Source organism: Caretta caretta, chromosome 2, assembly GCF_965140235.1.
Source record: "Caretta caretta isolate rCarCar2 chromosome 2, rCarCar1.hap1, whole genome shotgun sequence".
Classification (NCBI taxonomy): Eukaryota; Metazoa; Chordata; order Testudines; family Cheloniidae; genus Caretta; species Caretta caretta.
This window is the reverse complement of record NC_134207.1, coordinates 269,726,899-269,747,867: the sequence shown is the minus strand read 5'-3', so window position 1 is coordinate 269,747,867 and position 20,969 is coordinate 269,726,899. Positions and strand designations below refer to the sequence as shown.

Genomic DNA, 20,969 nt, shown 5'->3' with positions numbered 1-20,969 from the left:
GCTGAGAGTCACATCTGACTACGAAGTTGGGGGGCAGGACCCTCTGGCTTCCCCAGGACCTCGCCTGAGCAGACTCGCTGTGGGAAGCGCAGGGAGGGGCAGAGGAGGCTGAATGCTCCGAGGTCAGACCCAGGAAGGTGGAAGCTGTGTGAGCTGTGTGTCCTGAAGACAGGCTGCTCCCAGAGAAGAGACTTCCCCAGAGTCCTGACTGGCATCATGGGGAGCAGTTCCAGAGCATCGCCCGGGGACACTGTGACGAAGTGGGACTGTTCTTAATGTTTCCTCTGAATAGTGTGGGGGTTTCAGTTTGGGGCTGGCTGGGACATGGAGTGAAGTGCAGACGTGGTTGTCTGGCTCACTGCCCCCCAAAATGGACCCAGCTGAGGGGTCCCATTCTCTGCACCTGCAAGCTCTGTGTTAGACCATGTTCCTGTCGTCTAATAAACCTTCTGTTTTACTGGCTGGCTGAGAGTCACGTCTGACTGCGAAGTTGGGGTGCAGGACCCTCTGGCTTCCCCAGGAGCCCCGCCTGAGCGGACTCGCTGTGGGAAGCGCACGGAGGGGCAGAGGATGCTGAATGCTCCGAGATCAGACCCAGGAAGGTGGAAGCTGTGTGAGCTGCGTGTCCTGAAGACAGGCTGCTCACAGAAAGGCGACTGCCCCAGAGTCCTGACTGGCTTCATGGGGAGCAGTTCCAGAGCATCGCCCAGGGACTCCGTGACAGACACCGTGACAACTGGTGGTAGTGGTGGGATCTACTGCACCCCGCGGATGGCGCTTCCTGCAGTAAGTGACTGGGGAGCAGTAAAACAAAGAGGGATTGACAGGGACCAGGCGTGCTGAAGATTCAGAGAGAGACAGTTTAAGGGGGTGGTTAAACCCTGGGAGTGTGTGACCAGAGAGAAGGACTTTTGCAGTAACAGGGTCCCCCGGGGGATTGCAGCGAGCGGTCCCAGGGGCGGAGAAGTCTGCAGCTCGACCCTGGCAAAGAGGTGGTGACCTCGAGAAGGGCTGGCACACCAGGAGTTCTCCCTGGAAACCATGGGGAGCTAAGAGCACACAGGCCTGTGAGTCCACAACAACTTGGGAGGAGCGGAGTGATGGCCTGTCACCGTCTCCTGAAGAAGGACATTGTAACCCTGTGCAAAAAGAGAGGGTTGAGCATTGGAAAGTTCACCAAAGCAGAGTTAATCGTGCAGCTGGAGGAGGATGACCGCTCTAAGGAACAGATTCCTGACCCCAAATGGGGCTATGGCAGGATCTGGGAGCAGCTGGAGTGGGAGCCAGGCATCCCCAAAACTCCTGTCCCCAACCAGACAGGGGTCTTCACGATCGGGTTCCCCATCGGGGGATCGGAGATGGACGGGATTGGAGCTGAGTGCGAGAGAGCAAGAGGGCTGTGAGAGACAGCGAGAGCCCGAGATGCATGAACTGGCGGTGGGGGAGCGGAGCGGCCTAGGGGATCCCCCGGGGTGAATGGGGATAGACCCCGGGGGGCCAGTTCCGCAGGGAACCTCAAGACTAAATTGCTGCCCCTGGTTAACGGGGGGTGGGGTGGGGATGTGAATGCCCACCTCACTGCCTTTGAGCAGGATGGCGATTTGAACCAGGGGGACCCTGTGGAAAAGCCCCGGTGTCTAGCTCCCTTGCTGGGTCCCAAGGCCATAGACTCCGTCAGCCAGATGGGTGGGGAGGTGGACAGGCTCCCACTCCTGACCCCAACCTATGTCTGTGTGGAGTCTCCTGGGGTCGGGCCCCTCGGACCTCCAGTGGGAGCAGAAGGTGATGGTCAATGGGGAGACATTCCTGGGGTGGCGAGATCCTGGGACAGAGAGAACTGGTGTCAGGCCCTGGGTGGTGCAGCCTCAGATGCTGAGGGGCTGTGTGAGCTGGGTGAGGGTCCCAGGGACGAAGCCCCTCGCCCTGCCTATGGCCCAGATCTCTGTGCAGACCCAGGAGGGGTCGGGCTGGCTGGTCGTTGGGGTGCTCCAGGACATTGGCTGCGAGACCCTCTTGTGGGGTGACTGTGTCGCTTTGGGACAGGATCCAGGCCCTGCTCCTGTAATGGCCAAGGGTTTGAATTTGAATCCAGGGAACCAATCGGTGGAGAGGGAAATGGTCAGTGAAAATGCAGATGACCTGGCTGGCAGCGGGGAGGAGCGGCTAGGCTCAGGCTACCTCCTTCCTGTAACCAGCCCTCTGGGGCTGGGTGGGACAGAGAGATGCTCCCCGCCCCCTTGCACACCGGAGAGGGGGCTCACGCTGGCTCTGATGCAGTGAGGAAAGCAGCGAGCTCGCTGCCTACCCCCACTGGGACAGCAAGGGCAGCGCTGAGCACAGTGGGAGCTGAGACCCCAGCTGAGTGGGGGGAGACACAGGCAGGGCAGGGGATCTGTTGGGAGTGGCAAGGTGCTTGGTAAGGAAAGTCTGGATGAGCGTAGGCAGCCTTGTGAGCTGATGGCTTTGTCTAGTCAGCAGGGTGGGAAGGCGAGGAGAGTGGAAGATGAGTGGTCTGGACCTTACCTGTTACCTGGGTGGAGAAGTGTGACAGGGAAGGAAACGTGCCTGTGTCTGTCATTGACTTGCCTATGGAGGGAGCTACCCTGATCTCCAACCAGCTGTCTGTGACCAGCCCTGTGTGCTGGGACAAGGGGAAAGAGATCCCAAGCTGTGTGTCTGGTAAAGGAGAAAGTGTGTCCGGCACTTTGTCTGTGGAGCAGACAGAAGGGGCCTTTCAGCCTGTGATGGTTGAGGGTCGTGCAGTTGTCTCAGAGTTGGTTCTGGATTCAGCTAAAGCCCAGGAAGGGAAGGGTCCTAAGTTTGTGTCTGCTCGGGAGGATGGCCCGGTAACTAGGTCGCATCCAGTTAGTGTCTATGTAAAATCCCAGAGCCCAGACAATTCTGGTGCTTGTATTTTGCCTGTTGCTAGTGTGTTGTTGGGAAAGGGTGTCGCAACTCTGTCTAATCAGGGTGAGATCCTAGCCAGGGCACAAGGAGAGCATGAAGGTGATGTGATTGTGTTACCTACTGAGGGTGTGGAAACCTGTAGCAAGAAGGAAAAGATTCCTGAACTTGTGTGTGGCAAAGGGAAGGAGAATGCTTCTGACCTTTTATCTAGGAAGTCTGTAAGTTTGCCTGAAAAGGGATTGTGTAGGAATCCGCCAGATGGGCCAGAGGTAATTCTGGATGTAAGGGAGACCCAGAAAGAATCTGTTGTTGCTCAGGAAAGTGTTCCTCTAGAGCAAGCCCTTGGTAAAGAGGGTAAGAGCAGAATTTTTGTGAGGGGTGAATTGTTGCATAGAAAAGCCCCTAGGGAAAGGAATCCTCATGGAGTCTTTGCAAGCAGTTTACTGCAACTGAAGGGTGTGAAAGTGATTTAATCAAGAAAGTTTCAGTTCCTAACAGTCAGAAAATCTCTGCTTTGAATGGATCCGCTGACTTTCCTGTTGAAAGATCCAGTGTGGAGAGCTTTGAGAAGGTCTCAGATGGAGTGAAAGCAGTTAAGAAAGTTAAACAGTCCTATAACCAAGTGGCTGTGTTTGGCCAGCTTGTTGGGGAGAAGACCCAATCCCAGTTTGACCCCCTGGGGTTTTGGGGTGGCCAAAGGGCACAGGCCGCATAAACCTTCCCACATGCGGCCTGCGAGTGCTATTGACCACCCCCTACCTAAGGGAAGGCGTGAAACTGGAAGGGCCTGGTGTAACTCCTACCAAGGAATGGGAGAGATGCTGGGGCATCCATGGGAACGCTGGTGGCTTCGAACTTCCCCAGGTCACCGGCTAAAGTGACCCCGCTCAGTTCGATCTCGAAGGGGGGAGAGATGTGACGAAGTGGGACTGTTCTTAATGTTTCCTCTGAACATTGTGGGGGTGCCTCAGTTTCCACTATGCAGTTCTTAAGTCTCTAGGGGGTGGGGTAAGGGTGTAGGATCATTGCAGAGCCCTAGAGGGCAGGTATGTGCAGGGGTCTTGAGACAGAGAATGGCCAACACCCTGTTTCCTGGCCACTGATGGCCTGGGCCCTTCCCCCCTGCAAGGTGAGAGCTGAAGGGTTGGAGAACAAAGGAATCAGGTGGCCTCCTGGCCCGGGAAAGGGACAAAGCCCAGAGGAGGAGGGGCTGGAGGGAGCTTCAGTTTGGGGCTGGCTGGGACATGGAATGAAGTACAGACGTGGTTGTCAGGCTCACGGCCCCCCAAAATGGACCCAGCTGAGGGGTCCCGTTCTCTGCACCTACAAGCTCTGTGTTAGACCATGTTCCTGTCGTCTAATAAACCTCTGTGTTACTGGCTGACTGACAGTCCCGTCTGACTGCAGAGTTGAGGGGCAGGACCCTCTGGCTTCCCCAGAACCCCGCCTGGGCGGACTCGCTGTGGGTAGCGCACGGAGGGGCAGAGGAGGCTGAATGCTCCGAGGTCAGACCCAGGAAGGTGGAAGCTGTGTGAGCTGTGTGTCCTGCAGAGAGGCTGCTCCCAGAGCGGAGACTTCCCCAGAGTCCTGACTGGCTTCATGGGAAGCAGTTCCAGAGCATCGCCCGGGGACTCCGGGACTGCGCCCCAGCCTCCACTCGGCACAGCACCCGCCCCATTCCCCTCTCTTATGGGCGTGGGTTTCCTCTCCCCTGCCTGGGGACGTACGGTGCAGGGGTGCTCAAAGTCCTCGTTGTTGACCTCGGGGCACAGGAGGCTGACGCGCCAGGAGTTGCCGAACAGGTCGGATGTGGGCTCCACGACACCCTGCCGGCTGGTGAAGTCATTCTCCGTGTCCCCGTCGAAATTCCCGCACAGCCCTGCCACGCGGCCCTGGTACCGGGGATCCAGTTTCACGTACACCCGGGTGCCTGTGGGGGCAGAGGGCAGTGGGCTCGGGGTTCTGCTGGGGGGAGGGATGGGAGCTCTCCATTCCCAGGAGCTCCATATGGGGGGAGCCCCACCCCCTCCAGGGCCCCCCCACTCCCGCACCAGGCTCTGGGGGAAATTCAGCCTAACCGTAGTGTACCACCAGAATCTTACTGCAGCGGGGGAACGGCTGGGTGCCCCAGCCTGTACGGCAAGCATAAGGATCAGTCCCTGGCAGAGAGAAGCACTGGACACAACAGGGCAGGGGGCAGCCCCATGGCTAGGGAGGTTTCTGACTCAGCTGGGCAAAGCCCTGGAGCACAGACTATAGGGAGCGACCCTGCCCCGGGCCACAGGGCAGATCAGATGGATCTTCTCACTGATTTCCAGGAGTCACAGAAGGGCAGCAGGGCCCAGGTGACAGCCCATGAGGCCATCAGGGAAACAAGCCATGTGCTTCCCATGTCCCACCTGGCAAGGCCCCGCCCCCTGGGCCAGACAGGGCCCCGCCCTTTGCGGCCTGGCAGGGCCCCGCCCCCTCGGCCTGGCAGGGCCTCACCTCCGTCCCAGAGCACGCTCAGCCCCAGCTGGGAGATGAGGATGAGGAAGACGCCAGCTCGCTCCAGGGTCAGGCCATTCCCGCTGTAGGTCTTTGGGGGCCGCACTGAGACTCCGTTCACTGTCACGTCCTTTCCTGGCCACAGGTAGAAAAATCAGAGCGTAGAGGGACAGTCAGTGTCTGGGGAGCTCCCCTCCCCAGCCGCAGGGCCCCGCACAGCCTGGGAAACACAGCACAGTGCAGAACGACCGCGGCACCCCGCCACCCCACGATGCAATGCACCGGACCGCTCTGTGATGCAACGCAACGCAACGCCGTGCCATGCAATGCAATGCAACGCAAGACAGCACCCTGCAGTGCAATGCAACGCAACGCCCTGCAATGCAACGCAGTGCAATGCAACGTAAGGCACCAACCCGGGATGCAACGCAGCTCCCTGCGATTCAATATACTGCACCGTTCTATGCTGCATCTCGCCACATGGCACTGCCCTGCGATGCAGCGCAACGCCCCGCCCCGGGATGCAATACCACGTAACGCACCACACCGCGACAGAATGCAATGCACCGCACGGCGGTTCCACCTCATGCCGCACACCCCACTGTGATGCAAAGGAATGCACCGCATCGGACTGCGATGGACCACGCCGCACTGCAATCCATACCCCACGCCCCGCGCGGAGATGCAACTCACTGTAATGCACCACACCGCAATGCTGCCAGCCTGCAATGCAATGAAATGCAACCCCACCCACTTCAACTGCGATGGCTCTGCTAACCAGGGAACTTACAACGCCCCTCCCCTCCCTCCTCAGCGCACACCCCCTTGCTCCTGGCCAGGCCGGGGGGCAGGGTGCTGATTTGAGCCAGGCCAGGAGGCGGTTGGAAGCAGCGCCCGCACGGCTGGAGGCAGAGAAGCAGAGCCGTCTGCAGAGCCGCGTGGGGCGCGGGCTGGGGCTGCCAGCCAGCGGGTGCAGGTCCGCGCGGGGCTTGTGCGGGAGCAGCAGCGGCTGGGCAGGGAGCCCGCGCAGAGGGGCCCCGATGAGAGACACGAACTCAGCCTGGCCTGGGAACCCGCAAGCCCCTTCTTGGGGGACAGACTGGCCTGGAGAGCCTGGCTCTGGCCTGGCCTGCCCAGGGGCCAGCCGGGAACCCCTAGTGCTCTGCCCCCTCTCCCCCCACGGCCCCCCACCTCTCAGGAGGTGGACGACGGCGTTCCCGATCACCACCACCACAGACTTGGTGCAGGTCACGCCGCTGGTGCCGCAGGGCACGTTCTCGGAGGTGACGGTGAAGAGGCCGCTGCCCTCGCGTGCCAGGACGTACTCGCAGTCCCCCAGGAAGGAGAAGGCCCGCCCGTCGAAGGAGACGTAGTGCGGGTCTCCCGTGGCCACGCAGGTGCCCACGCAGTGCTGGGTGCTGCACTGCCAGCGACGGCTCCGGCACTCGCTGCACAGGAAGGGAGAGGGGTGTCGGGGTGTGACGAAGGGGGGCTGTTCTTAATGTTTCCTCCGAATAGTGCGGGGGTGCCTGTTTCCCCTACGCACTTCTTAAGACTCTAGGGGGCGGGATAAGGGGGTGTCACTGTTGCAGAGCAAAGGGCCAGGGTACATAAATGTCCAACACTCTGTCTCCTGCCGACTGATGGCCTGGGCCCTTCCCCCCTGCAAGGTGAGAGCCGAAGGGTTGGAGAACAAAGGAATCAGGTGACCTCCTGGCGCGGGAAAGGGACAAAGCCCAGAGGGGGAGGGGCTGGAGGGGGAGTCAGTTTGGGGCTGGCTGGGACATGGAGTGAAGGGCAGACGGGGTTGGCTGGCTCACTGCCCCCCAGAATGGACCCAGCTGAGGGGTCCTGTTCTCTGCACCTACAAGCTCTGTTTTAGACCATGTTCCTTTCGTCTAATAAACCTTCTGTTTTACTGGCTGGCTGAGAGTCCCGTCTGACTGAGGAGTTGGGGGGCAGGACCCTCTGGCTTCCCCAGGACCCCACCTGGGCGGACTCGCTGTGGGAAGCGCACGGAGGGGCAGAGGAGGCTGAAGGCTCCGAGGTCAGACCCAGGAAGGGGGAAGCCGGGTGAGCTGTGTGTCCTGCAGACAGGCTGCTCACAGAAAGGCGACTGCCCCACACTCCTGCCTGGCTTCGTGGGGAGCAGCTCCAGAGCATCGCCCAGGGACTCCGTGACATGGGGCTCAGCCACACTGCAGACCCGGGCATCCCCAGCCCTGGGCACCACCAGCACCCCAGCCACCGCCAGCCCCCCGGCCCGAGGCACCCCCAGGCCTGGGTACTGCCAGCACCCCTGCCCCAGGCCTCACCAGCACCCCCAGCTCTGCCAGCAGCCCCAGGCCTGGGCACTGCCAGCACCCCTGGCCCTGGGCCCTGACACCATTCTGGGGCCTGCCAGCCCCCCCAGCCCCAGGCACTGCCAGCCCCCCAACCCCGGGCACTGCCAGCCCCCCCAGCCCCGGGCACAGCACCGGCACATCCCACTTGGCTCCTTAGCACTATGCCAGCTCAGCCCTGCCCTCCACACCAGCCCACCGCCACGGCCTGCTCCCTCCACGTGGCAATCCTCGCTCAGGGCTTTCGGATCCCTGGGCGCCCTTACCAGGTGTTGCAGTCCTTGGCGATGGTGTCGTTGGGCTGGTACAGCCTGCCGTTATGGTGGCAGGGACACTCGTCCGGGGAGACGCAGCGCTCGTTCTGGGGGGAGGAAGGGGAGCGTGACAATGGTCTCGTGGCCCCAGAGCTCCCAAGAGACCAGGGCAGGGCGGGGGTGGCCCAGACCGCTCTGCGTTGGGCAGGTCTGCAAGGCTCCCCCGGGAGAGGGATCCAGCCCAAGCCGGGGATCAACCTAGGTGTCTGGAGGTGAAAGATCTCCCCTCCCCTGCCCAAGGGGCTCAGCCTCTGCGTGGAAGGGCTGGGAATGCTCCCGGCTCTGCCACAACATGGGAATGCTTTGTCATGTTTTTGAGAGCCTGTGTGTGCCTCAGTTTCCCCTGAGTGCTGCTTTGTTACCAGTGGGTGGCGGGGGGGCACTTGCTCTCAGGGCAGGCTGAGACATGGGTGTGGGTGTCCCGAGGTGGCTGGGCCTAGTCCCCATCTCAGTGGAGCTCCTGAGAAGACAATGGCAAATCCAGATGCCAGGATATTGACACCTAGCAACGAAGACCCAGGGAGAGATGGGCTCCCCCGCCGCCCTGTCTCTGCAGGGGGGGCTGGACAAGGATCCCCGGCTGGAGAACACAGGGCTGGGAGCAGGGAGGTGGAGACAAGAGTTGGGGGCTGGAAGGAGTCGGGGCTCCCACCTAGAGTCTGACCAAGGAGGCCACCCAGACAGAGCTGGACCCGAGGGTTCCCCACAGCCGGGCTGGGCTTGGGGCTGGCCAGGATGGACCCTGCTTCACCTTTCATTGCCCCGGGCTGCCCTAAGGGCCCCTAGGCTGGGCACCAGCTAACGACTGAACCCGGCTGTGCCCGTGCTGGGAGTGCCTCTCCAGAGTCCTGATCCCTGCAGAGCAGCCGAGTCTCCCTCAGGGGCTGTCTCCGGGGGACTCGTGGTCCGGAGCTCATGGGGAGTGGGGGCTGCAGGCCCACAAGGCCAATCTATGGGGCAGTGAGGCCGTGTGGCTCACCCTGGAGGAAGAGTGGGACCCCCAGGGGGGCTGGCACAGTGAAGGGGCCTCCCAGAGACTGTTCCAAAGCTGGGGGCGCAGCCCCGACCCTATGGGTCCGTGACAGGCTCACACCGCCCCCCATGCCCGGCCCACCGCTAGACAAGCTGCCAGGGCTAGTGTCTCCGTGCCGGGCCAGGCTCCCCAGACGCTCCCAGACTGGGGCAGAGCCAGGGGAGGGAACGGGAGACTCACGAGGAAGACGGTGCCTGGCGGGCAGACGCAGCCGTCGGAGAGGCCCGGGCAGCTCAGGTTGCCCTCGGCAGTGGCGCAGGTGCGCAGGCAGGACCCGTAGGCGTAGACCAGCTCCCCGGGGCAGAAGGCGGCTTCGGGGCAGCTGTCGTCGGTGCAGTTCCACAGCCCGTTCACACAGACGCTGCAAGGCAGGGCCACGGGTAAGGGGAACGCCCGCAGCGACCAGCCCGCCCCGGACGAAGGGAAGGGATCAAACCCTCCATGTCAGATGGAGGCTTTAGGGGGAAGCTTTCCTCACCCCCAGCCCATCCCGGCCCACTGCAGGGTCCTCGCGCCTTCCCCGGACACAGCTGGGACTGGCCACGCTCGGTACAGGACCCCGGGCTGATGCGCTCCGGCGGCTCCTACGCGAAACCCAGCTCTCTGCTTGTGCCCCCGCATGGTCCTGGGCGTCCCCCCAGGTTCCCAGCCAGAGCACGCGGCGCCCTGCACAAATCCAGCCCAGGTCCCCCGAGACTCATGGGGGTGGGACTAGATACCTCCTGAGGTCCCTTCCAACCCTGATATTCCATGATTCAGCGCCGCTCTGGAACGGGGCACTTGCCCAAGCCCTGGTTCAGGAGCGGTGCAGCCCACGACCCCGGAGTCCCGGCAAAGCAGCCCATGGGCACCTCGCAGCCGCTGGGGTCCCCCCGCCCTTCGCAGCCTCTACACGGTGTCACCGGAGCCAGGGCAGCCCGGCCCTGCCCCGGGACCAGGGGTCACCCTTCATACCCTGACCCAGGTCAGGCAACGGGGCCCCCTCTGCCCAGCGCTCCTGGGAGCCAGCCGGTCCTGGCCCTGGCCCTGTCCCGGAAAGGGCTGGGGATCCCTCACGGCAGCACGGAGCCCCAGCAGAGCACGGGGCAGCACTGACGGAGGGGAGAGCGCCCCGCACTGAGCCCCCGGCCCGCTCCCCGCAGCCCCCGCCCCCTGCCGAGCCCCCGGCCCGCTCCCTGCAGCCCCCGCCCCCTGCCGAGCCCCCGCCCCGCTCCCCGCAGCCCCCGCCCCCTGCCGAGCCCCCGCCCCGCTCCCCGCAGCCCCCGCCCCCTGCTGAGCCCCCGGCCCGCTCCCCGCAGCCCCCGCCCCCGCCGAGCCCCCGCCCCGCTCCCCGCAGCCCCCGCCCCCTGCCGAGCCCCCGCCCCGCTCCCCACCCCCTGCCGAGCCCCCGCCCCGCTCCCCGCAGCCCCCGCCCCCTGCCGAGCCCCCACCCCGCTCCCCGCCCCCTGCCGAGCCCCCGCCCCGCTCCCCACCCCCTGCCGAGCCCCCGCCCCGCTCCCCGCAGCCCCCGCCCCCTGCCGAGCCCCCGCCCCGCTCCCCGCAGCCCCCGCCCCCTGCTGAGCCCCCGGCCCGCTCCCCGCAGCCCCCGCCCCCTGCCGAGCCCCCGCCCCGCTCCCCACAGCTCCCGCCCCGCTCCCCGCAGCCCCCGCCCCCTGCCGAGCCCCCACCCCGCTCCCCGCAGCCCCCACCTCCTGCCGAGCCCCCACCCCGCTCCCCGCAGCCCAGCGCCCCCTGCTGAGCCCCCGCCCCGCAGCCCCTGCCTCCTGCTGAGCCCCCCCTACACTCCCCGCAGCCCCAGCCCGGGCCCCCTGCCCAGCCCCCGCCCTGCTCCCCAGCACCACATTGGGGTCAGCACCGACTCAGGGGACAGCGCCCCTCCCTGCAGCTCCCATCCCATCGTGACCTGGCTCTACCCTGCTTAGCTCGTGAGATCCCGGGGCACGTGCTGGCAGAGGGGCTCAGCCAGGCTGTTGCCATCTGCCTGGATTCCCCTGCCAGGGGCTGGGGTTCCTTGCTGCGTGTGCTTCCCCCGGGCCAGGACCCCCCCAGAGCCTCCTGGCTCTCCCGGCGCGTGGTGGACGGTCCGCGGCTCAGGCCACGCGCGGGGCGGGAGCCGGCGTCATGTGGCAGAGACATTCAATGAAATCCACCTATCCTGTGGTGCCATCAGAAACAGGCCATAGGGTGATTTCATCAGACATCTCCTACCACCACCTCACCCCATCTGAGGGGAGAGAGCTGGGCGCCCCTCCCAAACACCGCTCTCCCTGCCCTCCTCTCCCCACACGGTCCATGGGGGCCATTCCTTCCTCCCCCCAGCTGGGGATCAGCTCCTGCCCTGACACGTGAGGGCTGGCCGCCCTGGGAACACTGCCCCAGCGCAGCCCTGCAGGCCTCTCTCTCCGCAGGCTCTAACCCAGCTCTGAATAGTCCTTGCCCTTCGCAGGATCCTGTGGCAGTGAGTTCCGCATGTGCACACACTATGAATAGCCCGCAGGGGCCAGATTCTCCCACGGCAGGATACAAGCAGCCCCCGGGAACAACAGCAGGAGTTACTCCTATCCTGAGGGGGAAGGATTGGGCCCCAGAGGTACCAGCATGGCTCGTTGCAATAGCAGCTGCAGGCAGCTTGGGTTCCTCTCCCCCAATCCCTGAGCACCAGCGGCAGCCCTGCCCCTGGGGTCCCCTCTAGGAGCAGAGGGAAGGGCAGGCCCTTGGCCCAGTCTGCCTGTGCTCTCTGCTGGGGCAGTTCGAGCCTGCTGTGCTGGGGGGTTTTCACGCAGGGACCACCGGACAGCAAGTTACAGTCTGATCTGGCCCCGTGCCCCATTCCCTGCCCCCCTGTGCCAGCCAGTCCCTGCTCTGCGGCTGGATGGGAACTAGCACTCCCTAGCGGGGAAAAGTCCCGTGCCCCATTCCCTGCCCCCCTGTGCCAGCCAGTCCCTGCTCTGCAGCTGGATGGGAACCAGCGCCCCGTAGCGGGGAAAAGCCCCATGCCCCATTCCCTGCCCCCCTGTGCCAGCCAGTCCCTGCTCTGCAGCTGGATGGGAACCAGCACCCCCTAGCGGGGAAAAGCCCCATGCCCCTTTCCCTGCCCCCCTGTGCCAGCCAGTCCCTGCTCTGCAGCTGGATGGGAACCAGCACCCCCTAGCGGGGAAAAGCCCCATGCCCCATTCCCTGCCCCCCTGTGCCAGCCAGTCTCCACGTCCCTTTCTGGGCTGGGTGCTGGTGGGACTGGGCGGCTGGCAGCTGCAATGCCCTCTCTCCCCTGCCCAGGCCAGGCCTGGCACTAACTCCGTGACGCAGAGCCAAGGGCTGTGCTGGGGAGCTGGGCCCACAGCCTGCCCCACCAGCTCGGCGGGAGGTGCTGGTGCAGGAGGCTCTGCAGTGCGACCCTCTCTATGCCCAGCGCAGCGGGGAGCGGGGCAGGGCTACGCACCAGGCGTTGCAGCTCCTGTGGACCTTGCTGCTGGGCGGGTAGGTCTCACCCCCGTGCTCGCAGGGGCACATGCCCGGCGGGACGCACTGCCCGCTGTCGTCCAGCACCAGTCCCTCGGGGCAGTTACAGCCGGCCACGCACACGGCCAGGGCCTGGCAGGAGCTGGCCGCCCCCATGCGCAGATCGGCACAGCTCTTCCCGCAGGGGGCGCTGCACTCCTGGTAGACCTGCCCCCCGCTGCACGGCACCGCTGTGGGGAGAGGGAGAGGGGGGCAGGGGGCCTTAGCACAGGCACCCCCAGCTTCCTCGCCGAGAGCAGAGACCTGCCTCGTGCCCCAACCCCCCGGCTCCAGGGCCCATGCCCCGCCTTCTCCAGCGCCCAGCCCTCCCCCTCCCCAGAGCCCGCCCCCCGCCCATCTTCTCCCCGCCCCTTCTCCAGCACCCATCCCCTCCCCACCCCTTCTCCAGCACCCATCCCCCCTCTCCAGCGCCCACCCCCTCCCCTTCCCCAGAGCCCATCCCCTCCCCCGCCCCTTCTCCAGCGCCCTTCCCCCCTCTCCAGCGCCCACCCCCTCCCCTTCCCCAGAGCCCATCCCCTCCCCCGCCCCTTCTCCAGCGCCCATCCCCCCTCTCCAGCGCCCACCCCCTCCCCTTCCCCAGAGCCCAACCCCCGCCCATTCCCCCCGCCCCTTCTCCAGCACCCATCCCCTCCCCCACCCCTTCTCCAGCACCCATCCCCCCTCTCCAGTGCCCACCCCCTCCCCTTACCCAGAGCCCATCCCCTCCCCCGCCCCTTCTCCAGCGCCCATCCCCCCTCTCCAGCGCCCACCCCCTCCCCTTCCCCAGAGCCCATCCCCTCCCCCGCCCCTTCTCCAGCGCCCATCCCCCCTCTCCAGTGCCCACCCCCTCCCCCTCCCCATAGCCCACCCCCCGCCCATCCCCTCCCCCACCCCTTCTCCAGCACCCATCCCCCCTCTCCAGCGCCCACCCCATCCCCTTCCCCAGAGCCCATCCCCTCCCCCGCCCCTTCTCCAGTGCCCATCCCCCCTCTCCAGCGCCCACCCCCTCCCCTTCCCCAGAGCCCATCCCCTCCCCCGCCCCTTCTCCAGCACCCATCCCCCCTCTCCAGCGCCCACCCCCTCCCCTTCCCCAGAGCCCATCCCCTGCCCATCCCCTCCCCCACCCCTTCTCCAGCGCCCTTCCCCCCGGTCCAGTGCCCACCCCCTCCCCTTCCCCAGAGCCCAACCCCCGCCCATCCCCCCGCCCCTTCTCCAGCACCCATCCCCTCCCCCACCCCTTCTCCAGCACCCATCCCCCCTCTCCAGTGCCCACCCCCTCCCCTTCCCCAGAGCCCAACCCCCGCCCATCCCCCCCGCCCCTTCTCTGGTGCCCATCCCCTCCCCCACCCCTTCTCCAGCACCCATCGCCTTCTCTGCCCTTTCTCCAGAGCCCATCCCACACCCTCTCCACCCCTTCTCCAGAGCCATCCTCTGGCTGCCCCACCCAGCCAGGCAGGGCTCCCCTCCCCGGACATGCCCAGTGGGGCCCAGCCTAGGCAGCCACCCACCGCAGAAGGTCTGGTTCCTCCAGGGCACGGGCGCCCCCTCCTGGGCACACTGCCTGGCGTAGGCGGCCAGGGCGCGGCACAGACAGTCCCCGCCGGCCGAGCAGCCGCACACGTCGTAGAGGCAGAGCTGATAGTAGGGGTCCCGCTCCACCAGGTCGTGGCAGGGCTGTGGGACAGGGCAGGGGGCGCGTCACCCAGGGGCTCGGAGCAGCCGCCCGGGCTCCAGGCCCTTCCCTTGCGGGGGCCTCTGCTGGGAGCACAGCACCGGGGGGCACGTCAGAAACCAGCCCCACAGACGCATGGGCACACGGACAGCACATGTGCGAACAGCCGCACGTGGAGGGGGCCAGTCCCGTGACCATCCGACACGCGTGACACAGACATGGGGCGACCGGGACCCCTCAGGGCAGACACACGCCGGGGACGTCCAGACAGGCCCACACCCGTGCCAGGGGCACACAGCAAACGCTCCTGGATCTGCCCCCCTCCCCGGCACGCGCACACACAGATCCGGTGCCCCTCGCTGTGGCCTCTGGTCCCAGCCCCCTGGGGGCTCCGCCGGGGCGGGTACCTGGAAGGCCGGGCCGTGGAGGGTGCCGCAGGCGGCCTCGGCGAACTCCCGGCGCTGGGCGAAGGTGCTGCAGGGGTCGAAGGCGAAGGAGCCGAGCGCGGGGCACTCGCTGGACGCCCGGAACTTGTTGGCGAAGGCGGCGACGCTGGGCTCCACGTCCCCGGCGGGGGTGGTGAACTCGTCCTGCTGGTTCCAGGTGTAGGTGCCGCACAGACCTCGCACCTGCCAGGGGAGGGGGTGAGGGGGCAGCCGGGGAGCTCCCCCTCCCCACACGCCGCAGGGAGGCCAGCGGGTGCCAGGCCTGCGGGGGCTGCGGGGGACGCGGACTCTTGCTCTGCCAGGCACGGGGCGAAGACCCACCAGCTCCCTCACCCCGGGGTCTGCGATGCAAGTCGCGAGAGACCTGGCACCCGCCATACGGGCCTGGGAGGCTCCGGGCCCCGCTCCCGGTACTCAGAGCCGGCCATTCGGCCCACGCCCACAGCTGGGTTCCTCTCCCCTCGGGCCCTGCGGGCAACGCCCCGCTGCGAGGGCCCTCCCGGGGGGCACCAGGAGCACGCTGGGCCTCACCTTGCCCGCGAAGCCGGGCTGCAGGGTGATGTAGGCGGCAGGGAACTCCAGCCCCCACAGCACGTGGGCGCCGAAGGCCTGGAGCAGCAGGAAGGAGGACGAGGCCCGTCGGATGCTCAGGTCAGCGCTGGCAAAGGGCAGGGCCACCTCCTGCCCGTTCACGGCCACGTCCCCTGCAGCAGGGAAGGGCCAGAGAGGAGATGGGAGAGGAGGAGGGCAAGGGAGAACCGCACAGAGAGAGAGGCCCCGACCCCACTCCCTGACCCACCACCTGCCAGCTGGGCCTCTGCCCTGGGCAGATCAGAGCCAGCCCCAAGCCAGCCAGCCCCGCTTCCTGCAATCCCTTGATGCCCCCAGGCTGCCCGTCTCTGCAAGGGGCTGCCAGGCACTCCCCCGCGGCGAAGCCCAGCTGACCTGTGATGTGGAGCCGGGCGGAGGTCCTGTGCGCAGTCACCGTCAGGGCCCGGAGGCAGCTCACGGCCCCTTTGCTCCCACACGCCACCTTCTCCACCGTGATCAGCAGCTTCCAGTCCACAAAGTCCTGCCAGGCAACGGTGCCCCAGCCTGTGAGGGCCGGAGACGCGGCCCAGGACGGCTCCCCAGCCGTTCCCTGCCGCGCGCCCCGGCCCAGGGGACGGGACCTGCCGGCCGCTCTCGAGGGCACTGTGCGGGCTGGGCTGGGGGCCCCGCGGGGCTCTGCACTGGTTTGTTCGTGGAGGGGCTCTCCGGAGCTGCACCAGCACTGAGTGGCCAGGCTCCTCGAGGTGCTGCTTGGGCACAGCATGCCCCCCAACCCCCATGCCGTGGGGTTCCCTTCCTGCCCAGGGCACCAGACACCCCTCCCCCCAGCAGCCTGGCCCCCCAGGCCCCGTGGCAGCTCCCAGGGCACCAGACACCCCTCTCCCCAGCAGCCTGGCCCCCCAGGCCCGTGGCAGCTCCCAGGGCACCCAATCCCCCCTTCCCCTGGCCCCATGGCAGCTCCCAGGGCACCAGATCCCCCCTCCCCCTGGCTCCCCAGCCCCATGGCAGCTCCCAGGGCTCCAGTTCGCCCCTTCTCCTGGTCCCCCAGACCCAACGGCAGCTCCCAGGGCACCAGACCCCCCTCCCCTGGCACCCCAGCCCTATGGCAGCTCCCAGGGCTCCAGACCCCTCTCTCGCCAGCAGCCTGGCCCCCCAAGCCCCACGGCAGCTCCCAGGGCCCCAGACCCCCCTCCCCTGGCCCCATGGCAGCTCCCAGGGCACCAGATCCCCCCTCCCCTGGCACCCCAGCCCTATGGCAGCTCCCAGGGCTCCAGACCCCTCTCTCGCCAGCAGCCTGGCCCCCCAAGCCCCACGGCAGCTCCCAGGGCCCCAGACCCCCCTCACCTGCACCAGGATGTACTCGCAGACGCCGTGGAAGGAGTAGCGCTTCTGGTCGAAGGTCACGTAGTGCGGGTCCCCGATCACGGCACACTCGGCCGAGCACTTGTCCTGCGAGCAGTACCAGCGCCCACCCTGGCATGTGCTGCAGGGACAGGGGCGAGAGCGGGGCACAGGGTCGCCAGGGCTCGCTGAGCCCCCTGCCGTACGCCGGGCCGCGGCAGGCACTGCTGCTGGTGCCGGGGCCCCCAGGACACGGTGGGGGGCATCTCCAGGAGGGACCCCTCCAGCCTGGGGAGGCCCAGCCTGGGGCTCCCACCCAGGGGTCCCCAGCAGCTCCCGGGGCGTCGCATCCCAGCTGCCACCTGTCTGTCTGGTTCCACTCAAGTACCTTTGCTCAGCAGCTGCCCTGCCCCCGCCCCACCGGGCCCGATCCTTCGTGGGTCTCCTCTGCAATTCAAGGGAGGTACCCCACAGGAGCTGGGGATGTACCCCGGGGAAAGTGGGGTGCAGCAGCCTGAGCGAGGGAGAAGGGCCCCCAGGGATTCCCCAGGAGGCAGGGGGCTCCCCACACAATGCTGTCCTCCCCTCAGGTGGGGCGGGACCGTGGGGTGGCAGAGCTGTGAGACGGGGACTCTGCCCCGCTCCGTCACTGAGGGGCCCGCGGAGCCCAGACCGTCCCCGCGGATCGCCACGCCCCAGCCTGGCACGGCACTGCGCCACCAGCTGCCCGAGGGACAGCAGAGACGAGTCCAGCTCGGCCGTGCGGGTGTGGGCACCGGGGAGGGGTTACCTTAGGGGCTGCCCCTCCCTGCTGCCCACACCAGTGCCCGGCGGGCAGGGCCGATGGGGGCTTTCCTCACCATTGGTTGCACCGCTGCTGGATGCTCTGCCCCGGGGCGTACTTCTGGCGACGGTGGTAGCAGGGGCAGTCGCCCTCAGGGACGCAGGCCCCCCCCTCCAGGTAGAGGCCCGGCGGGCACTCGCAGCCACTCACACACTCGTCCCGGCAGTGCCCCTCCTCGCCGGTGCCCACGGCGGCACAGCTGGCCGGGCACGAGGACACGCAGTCCGAGTACTGCTTCCCCTGGCCGCACTGCTTCTCTGCGGGGCAGACACACGGCGCCTCAGGCCCGGGCTGGCAGCGCCCCCTCTGCCAGGCAGCCGGGCGCGGGCTCCCAGGGAGCACGTCTGCCCGGTCGCCCCGCCCACGTCCGAGGAGCACATGCGGGGCGACGCCACGAGAGCCGCGGGGGCTGCTGCTCCCCACACGCAGCCTGCGGTGCCGGAGTGAGAGGAGCTCCTCCCCGCTGACAGCGGTAGCGGGTCTCTTACCCATGGCCCTCGCCACGAGCGGGCAGCCCCACTCCCTGTCTCCGACACATGTGTGACGAAGTGGGACTGTTCTTAATGTTTCCTCTGAATAGTGTGGGGGTGCCTCAGTTTCCCCCAGGCAGTTCTTAAGTATCTAGGGGGTGGAGTAAGGGTGTATGATCATTGCAGAGCCCTAGAGGGCATGTGTGTGCAGGAGTCTGGACACAGAGAATGGCCGACACCCTGTTTCCTGGCAACTGATGGCCTGGGCCCTTCCCCCCCTGCAAGGTGAGAGCTGAAGGGTTGGAGAACAAAGGAATCAGGTGACCACCTGGCCCGGGAAAGGAACAAAGCCCAGAGGAGGAGGGGCTGGAGGGAGTTTCAGTTTGGGGCTGGCTGGGACATGGAGTGAAGTGCAGACGTGGTTGTCTGGCTCACTGCCCCCCAGAATGGACCCAGCTGAGGGGTCCCATTCTCTGCACCTGCAAGCTCTGTTTTAGACCATGTTCCTGTCGTCTAATAAACCTTCTGTTTTACTGGCTGGCTGAGAGTCACGTCTGACTGCGAAGTTGGGGTGCAGGACCCTCTGGCTTCCCCAGGAGCACCGCCTGAGCGGACTCGCTGTGGGAAGCGCACGGAGAGGCAGAGGATGCTGAATGCTCCAAGGTCAGACCCAGGAAGGTGGAAGCTGTGTGAGCTGTGTGTCCTGAAGACAGGCTGCTCACAGAAAGGCGACTACCCCAGAGTCCTGACTGGCTTCATGGGGAGCAGTTCCAGAGCATCGCCAAGGGACTCCGTGACAACTGGTGGCAGCGGTGGGATGTACTGCACCCCGTGGATGGCGCTTCCTGCAGTAAGTGACTGGGGAGCAGTAACACGAAGGGGGATTGCCGAGGACTAGGCCTGCTGAAGGCTCAGAGAGGAGCGGTTTCGGGGGGCGGTTAACCCCTGGGAGTGTGTGACCAGCGAGAAGGACTGTGCAGTAGCAGGGTTCCCCTGGGGATTGCAGCAAGCAGTCCAAGGGGCGGAGGAGTCTGCAGCTCGACCCTGGCAAAGAGGTGGTGACCTCGAGAAGGGCTGGCACACTAGGGGTTCTCCCTGGAAACCGTGGGGAGCTGAGAACACACGGGCCTGTGAGTCCACAACAACTTGGGAGGAGCGGAGTGATGGCCTGTCACCGTCTCCTTAAGAAGGACATTGTAACCCTGTGCAAAAAGAGAGGGTTGAGCGTTGGAAAGTGCACCAAAGCAGAGTTAATCGTGCAGCTGGAGGAGGATGACCGCTCTAAGGAACAGATTCCTGACCCCAACTGGGGCTATAGCAGGATCTGGGAGCAGCTGAAGCGGGAGCCAGGCATCGCCAAGACTCCTGTCCCCGACCAGACGAGGGTCTTCACGATCGGGTTCCCCATCGGGGGATCGAGACGGACGGGATTGGAGCTGAGTCTGAGAGAGCAAGAGGACTGTGAGAGACAGCGAGAGCCCGAGAAAGAGCTGCAGAAGCAGCAGCAGCATGAACTGGCGGTGGGGGAGCGGAGAGGCCTAGGGGACCCCTCAGGGGTGAGTGGGGATAGACCCCGGGGGGCCAGTTCCGCAGGGAACCTCGAGACTAAATTGCTGCCCCTGGTTAAGGGGGGGGGTTTGGATGCCCACCTCACTGCCTTTGAGCAGGCTGGCGATTTGAACCAAGGGGACCCTGCGGAAAAGCCCCGGTGTCTAGCTCCCTTGCTGGGTCCCAAGGCCTTAGACTCCGTCAGCCAGATGGTTGGGGATGTGGACAGGCTCCCACTCCTGACCCCAACCTATATGTCTGTGTGGAGTTTCCTGGGGCCAGGCCCCCCGGACCTCCAGTGGGAGCAGAAGGTGATGGTCAATGGGGAGACATTCTTGGGGTGGCCAAAGGGCATGGGCTGCATAAACCTTCCCACATGCGGCCTGCGAGTGCTATCGACCACCCCTGACCTAAGGGAGGGCGTGAAACTGGAAGGGCCTGGTGTAACTCCTACCAAGGAATGGGAGAGATGCTGGGGCATCCATGGGAATGTTGGTGGCTTCGAACTTCCCCAGGTCACCGGCTAAAGTGACCCCGCTCAGTTCGATCTCGAAGGGGGGAGAGATGTGACGAAGTGGGACTGTTCTTAATGTTTCCTCTGAATAGTGTGGGGGTGCCTCAGTTTCCCCCAGGCAGTTCTTAAGTATCTAGGGGGTGGAGTAAGGGTGTATGATCATTGCAGAGCCCTAGAGGGCATGTGTGTGCAGGAGTCTGGACACAGAGAATGGCCGACACCCTGTTTCCTGGCAACTGATGGCCTGGGCCCTTCCCCCCCTGCAAGGTGAGAGCTGAAGGGTTGGAGAACAAAGGAATCAGGTGACCACCTGGCCCGGGAAAGGAACAAAGCCCAGAGGAGGAGGGGCTGGAGGGAGTTTCAGTTTGGGGCTGGCTGGGACATGGAGTGAAGTGCAGACGTGGTTGTCTGGCTCACTGCCCCCCAGAATGGACCCAGCTGAGGGGTCCCATTCTCTGCACCTGCAAGCTCTGTTTTAGACCATGTTCCTGTCGTCTAATAAACCTTCTGTTTTACTGGCTGGCTGAGAGTCACGTCTGACTGCGAAGTTGGGGTGCAGGACCCTCTGGCTTCCCCAGGAGCACCGCCTGAGCGGACTCGCTGTGGGAAGCGCACGGAGAGGCAGAGGATGCTGAATGCTCCAAGGTCAGACCCAGGAAGGTGGAAGCTGTGTGAGCTGTGTGTCCTGAAGACAGGCTGCTCACAGAAAGGCGACTACCCCAGAGTCCTGACTGGCTTCATGGGGAGCAGTTCCAGAGCATCGCCAAGGGACTCCGTGACAACATGCACCAGGCCCTTCCAGCCAGGGGCATTCACGGGCAGGCGGCCCAGCGGGCTGAGCATCTCCTGAGCGTGCAGGGGGTGAACCGGGGCGTGAGGGTGGGTGTATGTGGGGGCCAGGGCTGGATGGGAGACAGGTGCGAGGGGAGGGCGTGGGGGCGGGGGGCAGCGCCAGGGGGAAGGGGTCTGTGCTGCCGGAGCGGGCCCGGCTGTGGAGCTGC

The 20,969-nt window shown here is 65.6% G+C and overlaps 1 protein-coding gene across 1 annotated transcript in view; it reads right to left on the bottom strand.

Moving 5' to 3' along the window:
• Positions 1-20,969, bottom strand: part of LOC125633067 (SCO-spondin-like) — a 154,114-nt gene that overhangs the window by 109,669 nt on the left and 23,476 nt on the right. Inside the window, exons 12-23 of the mRNA XM_075124759.1 lie at positions 17,453-17,693; positions 16,596-16,734; positions 15,645-15,771; positions 15,231-15,403; positions 14,661-14,882; positions 14,090-14,255; positions 12,523-12,772; positions 9,264-9,444; positions 8,003-8,097; positions 6,586-6,842; positions 5,395-5,529; positions 4,635-4,837 (exon numbers count right to left, since the gene is read on the bottom strand). Coding sequence (XP_074980860.1) covers positions 4,635-4,837; positions 5,395-5,529; positions 6,586-6,842; positions 8,003-8,097; positions 9,264-9,444; positions 12,523-12,772; positions 14,090-14,255; positions 14,661-14,882; positions 15,231-15,403; positions 15,645-15,771; positions 16,596-16,734; positions 17,453-17,693 — 2,189 coding nt within the window. The remainder of the gene's footprint in view (positions 1-4,634; positions 4,838-5,394; positions 5,530-6,585; positions 6,843-8,002; positions 8,098-9,263; positions 9,445-12,522; positions 12,773-14,089; positions 14,256-14,660; positions 14,883-15,230; positions 15,404-15,644; positions 15,772-16,595; positions 16,735-17,452; positions 17,694-20,969) is intronic.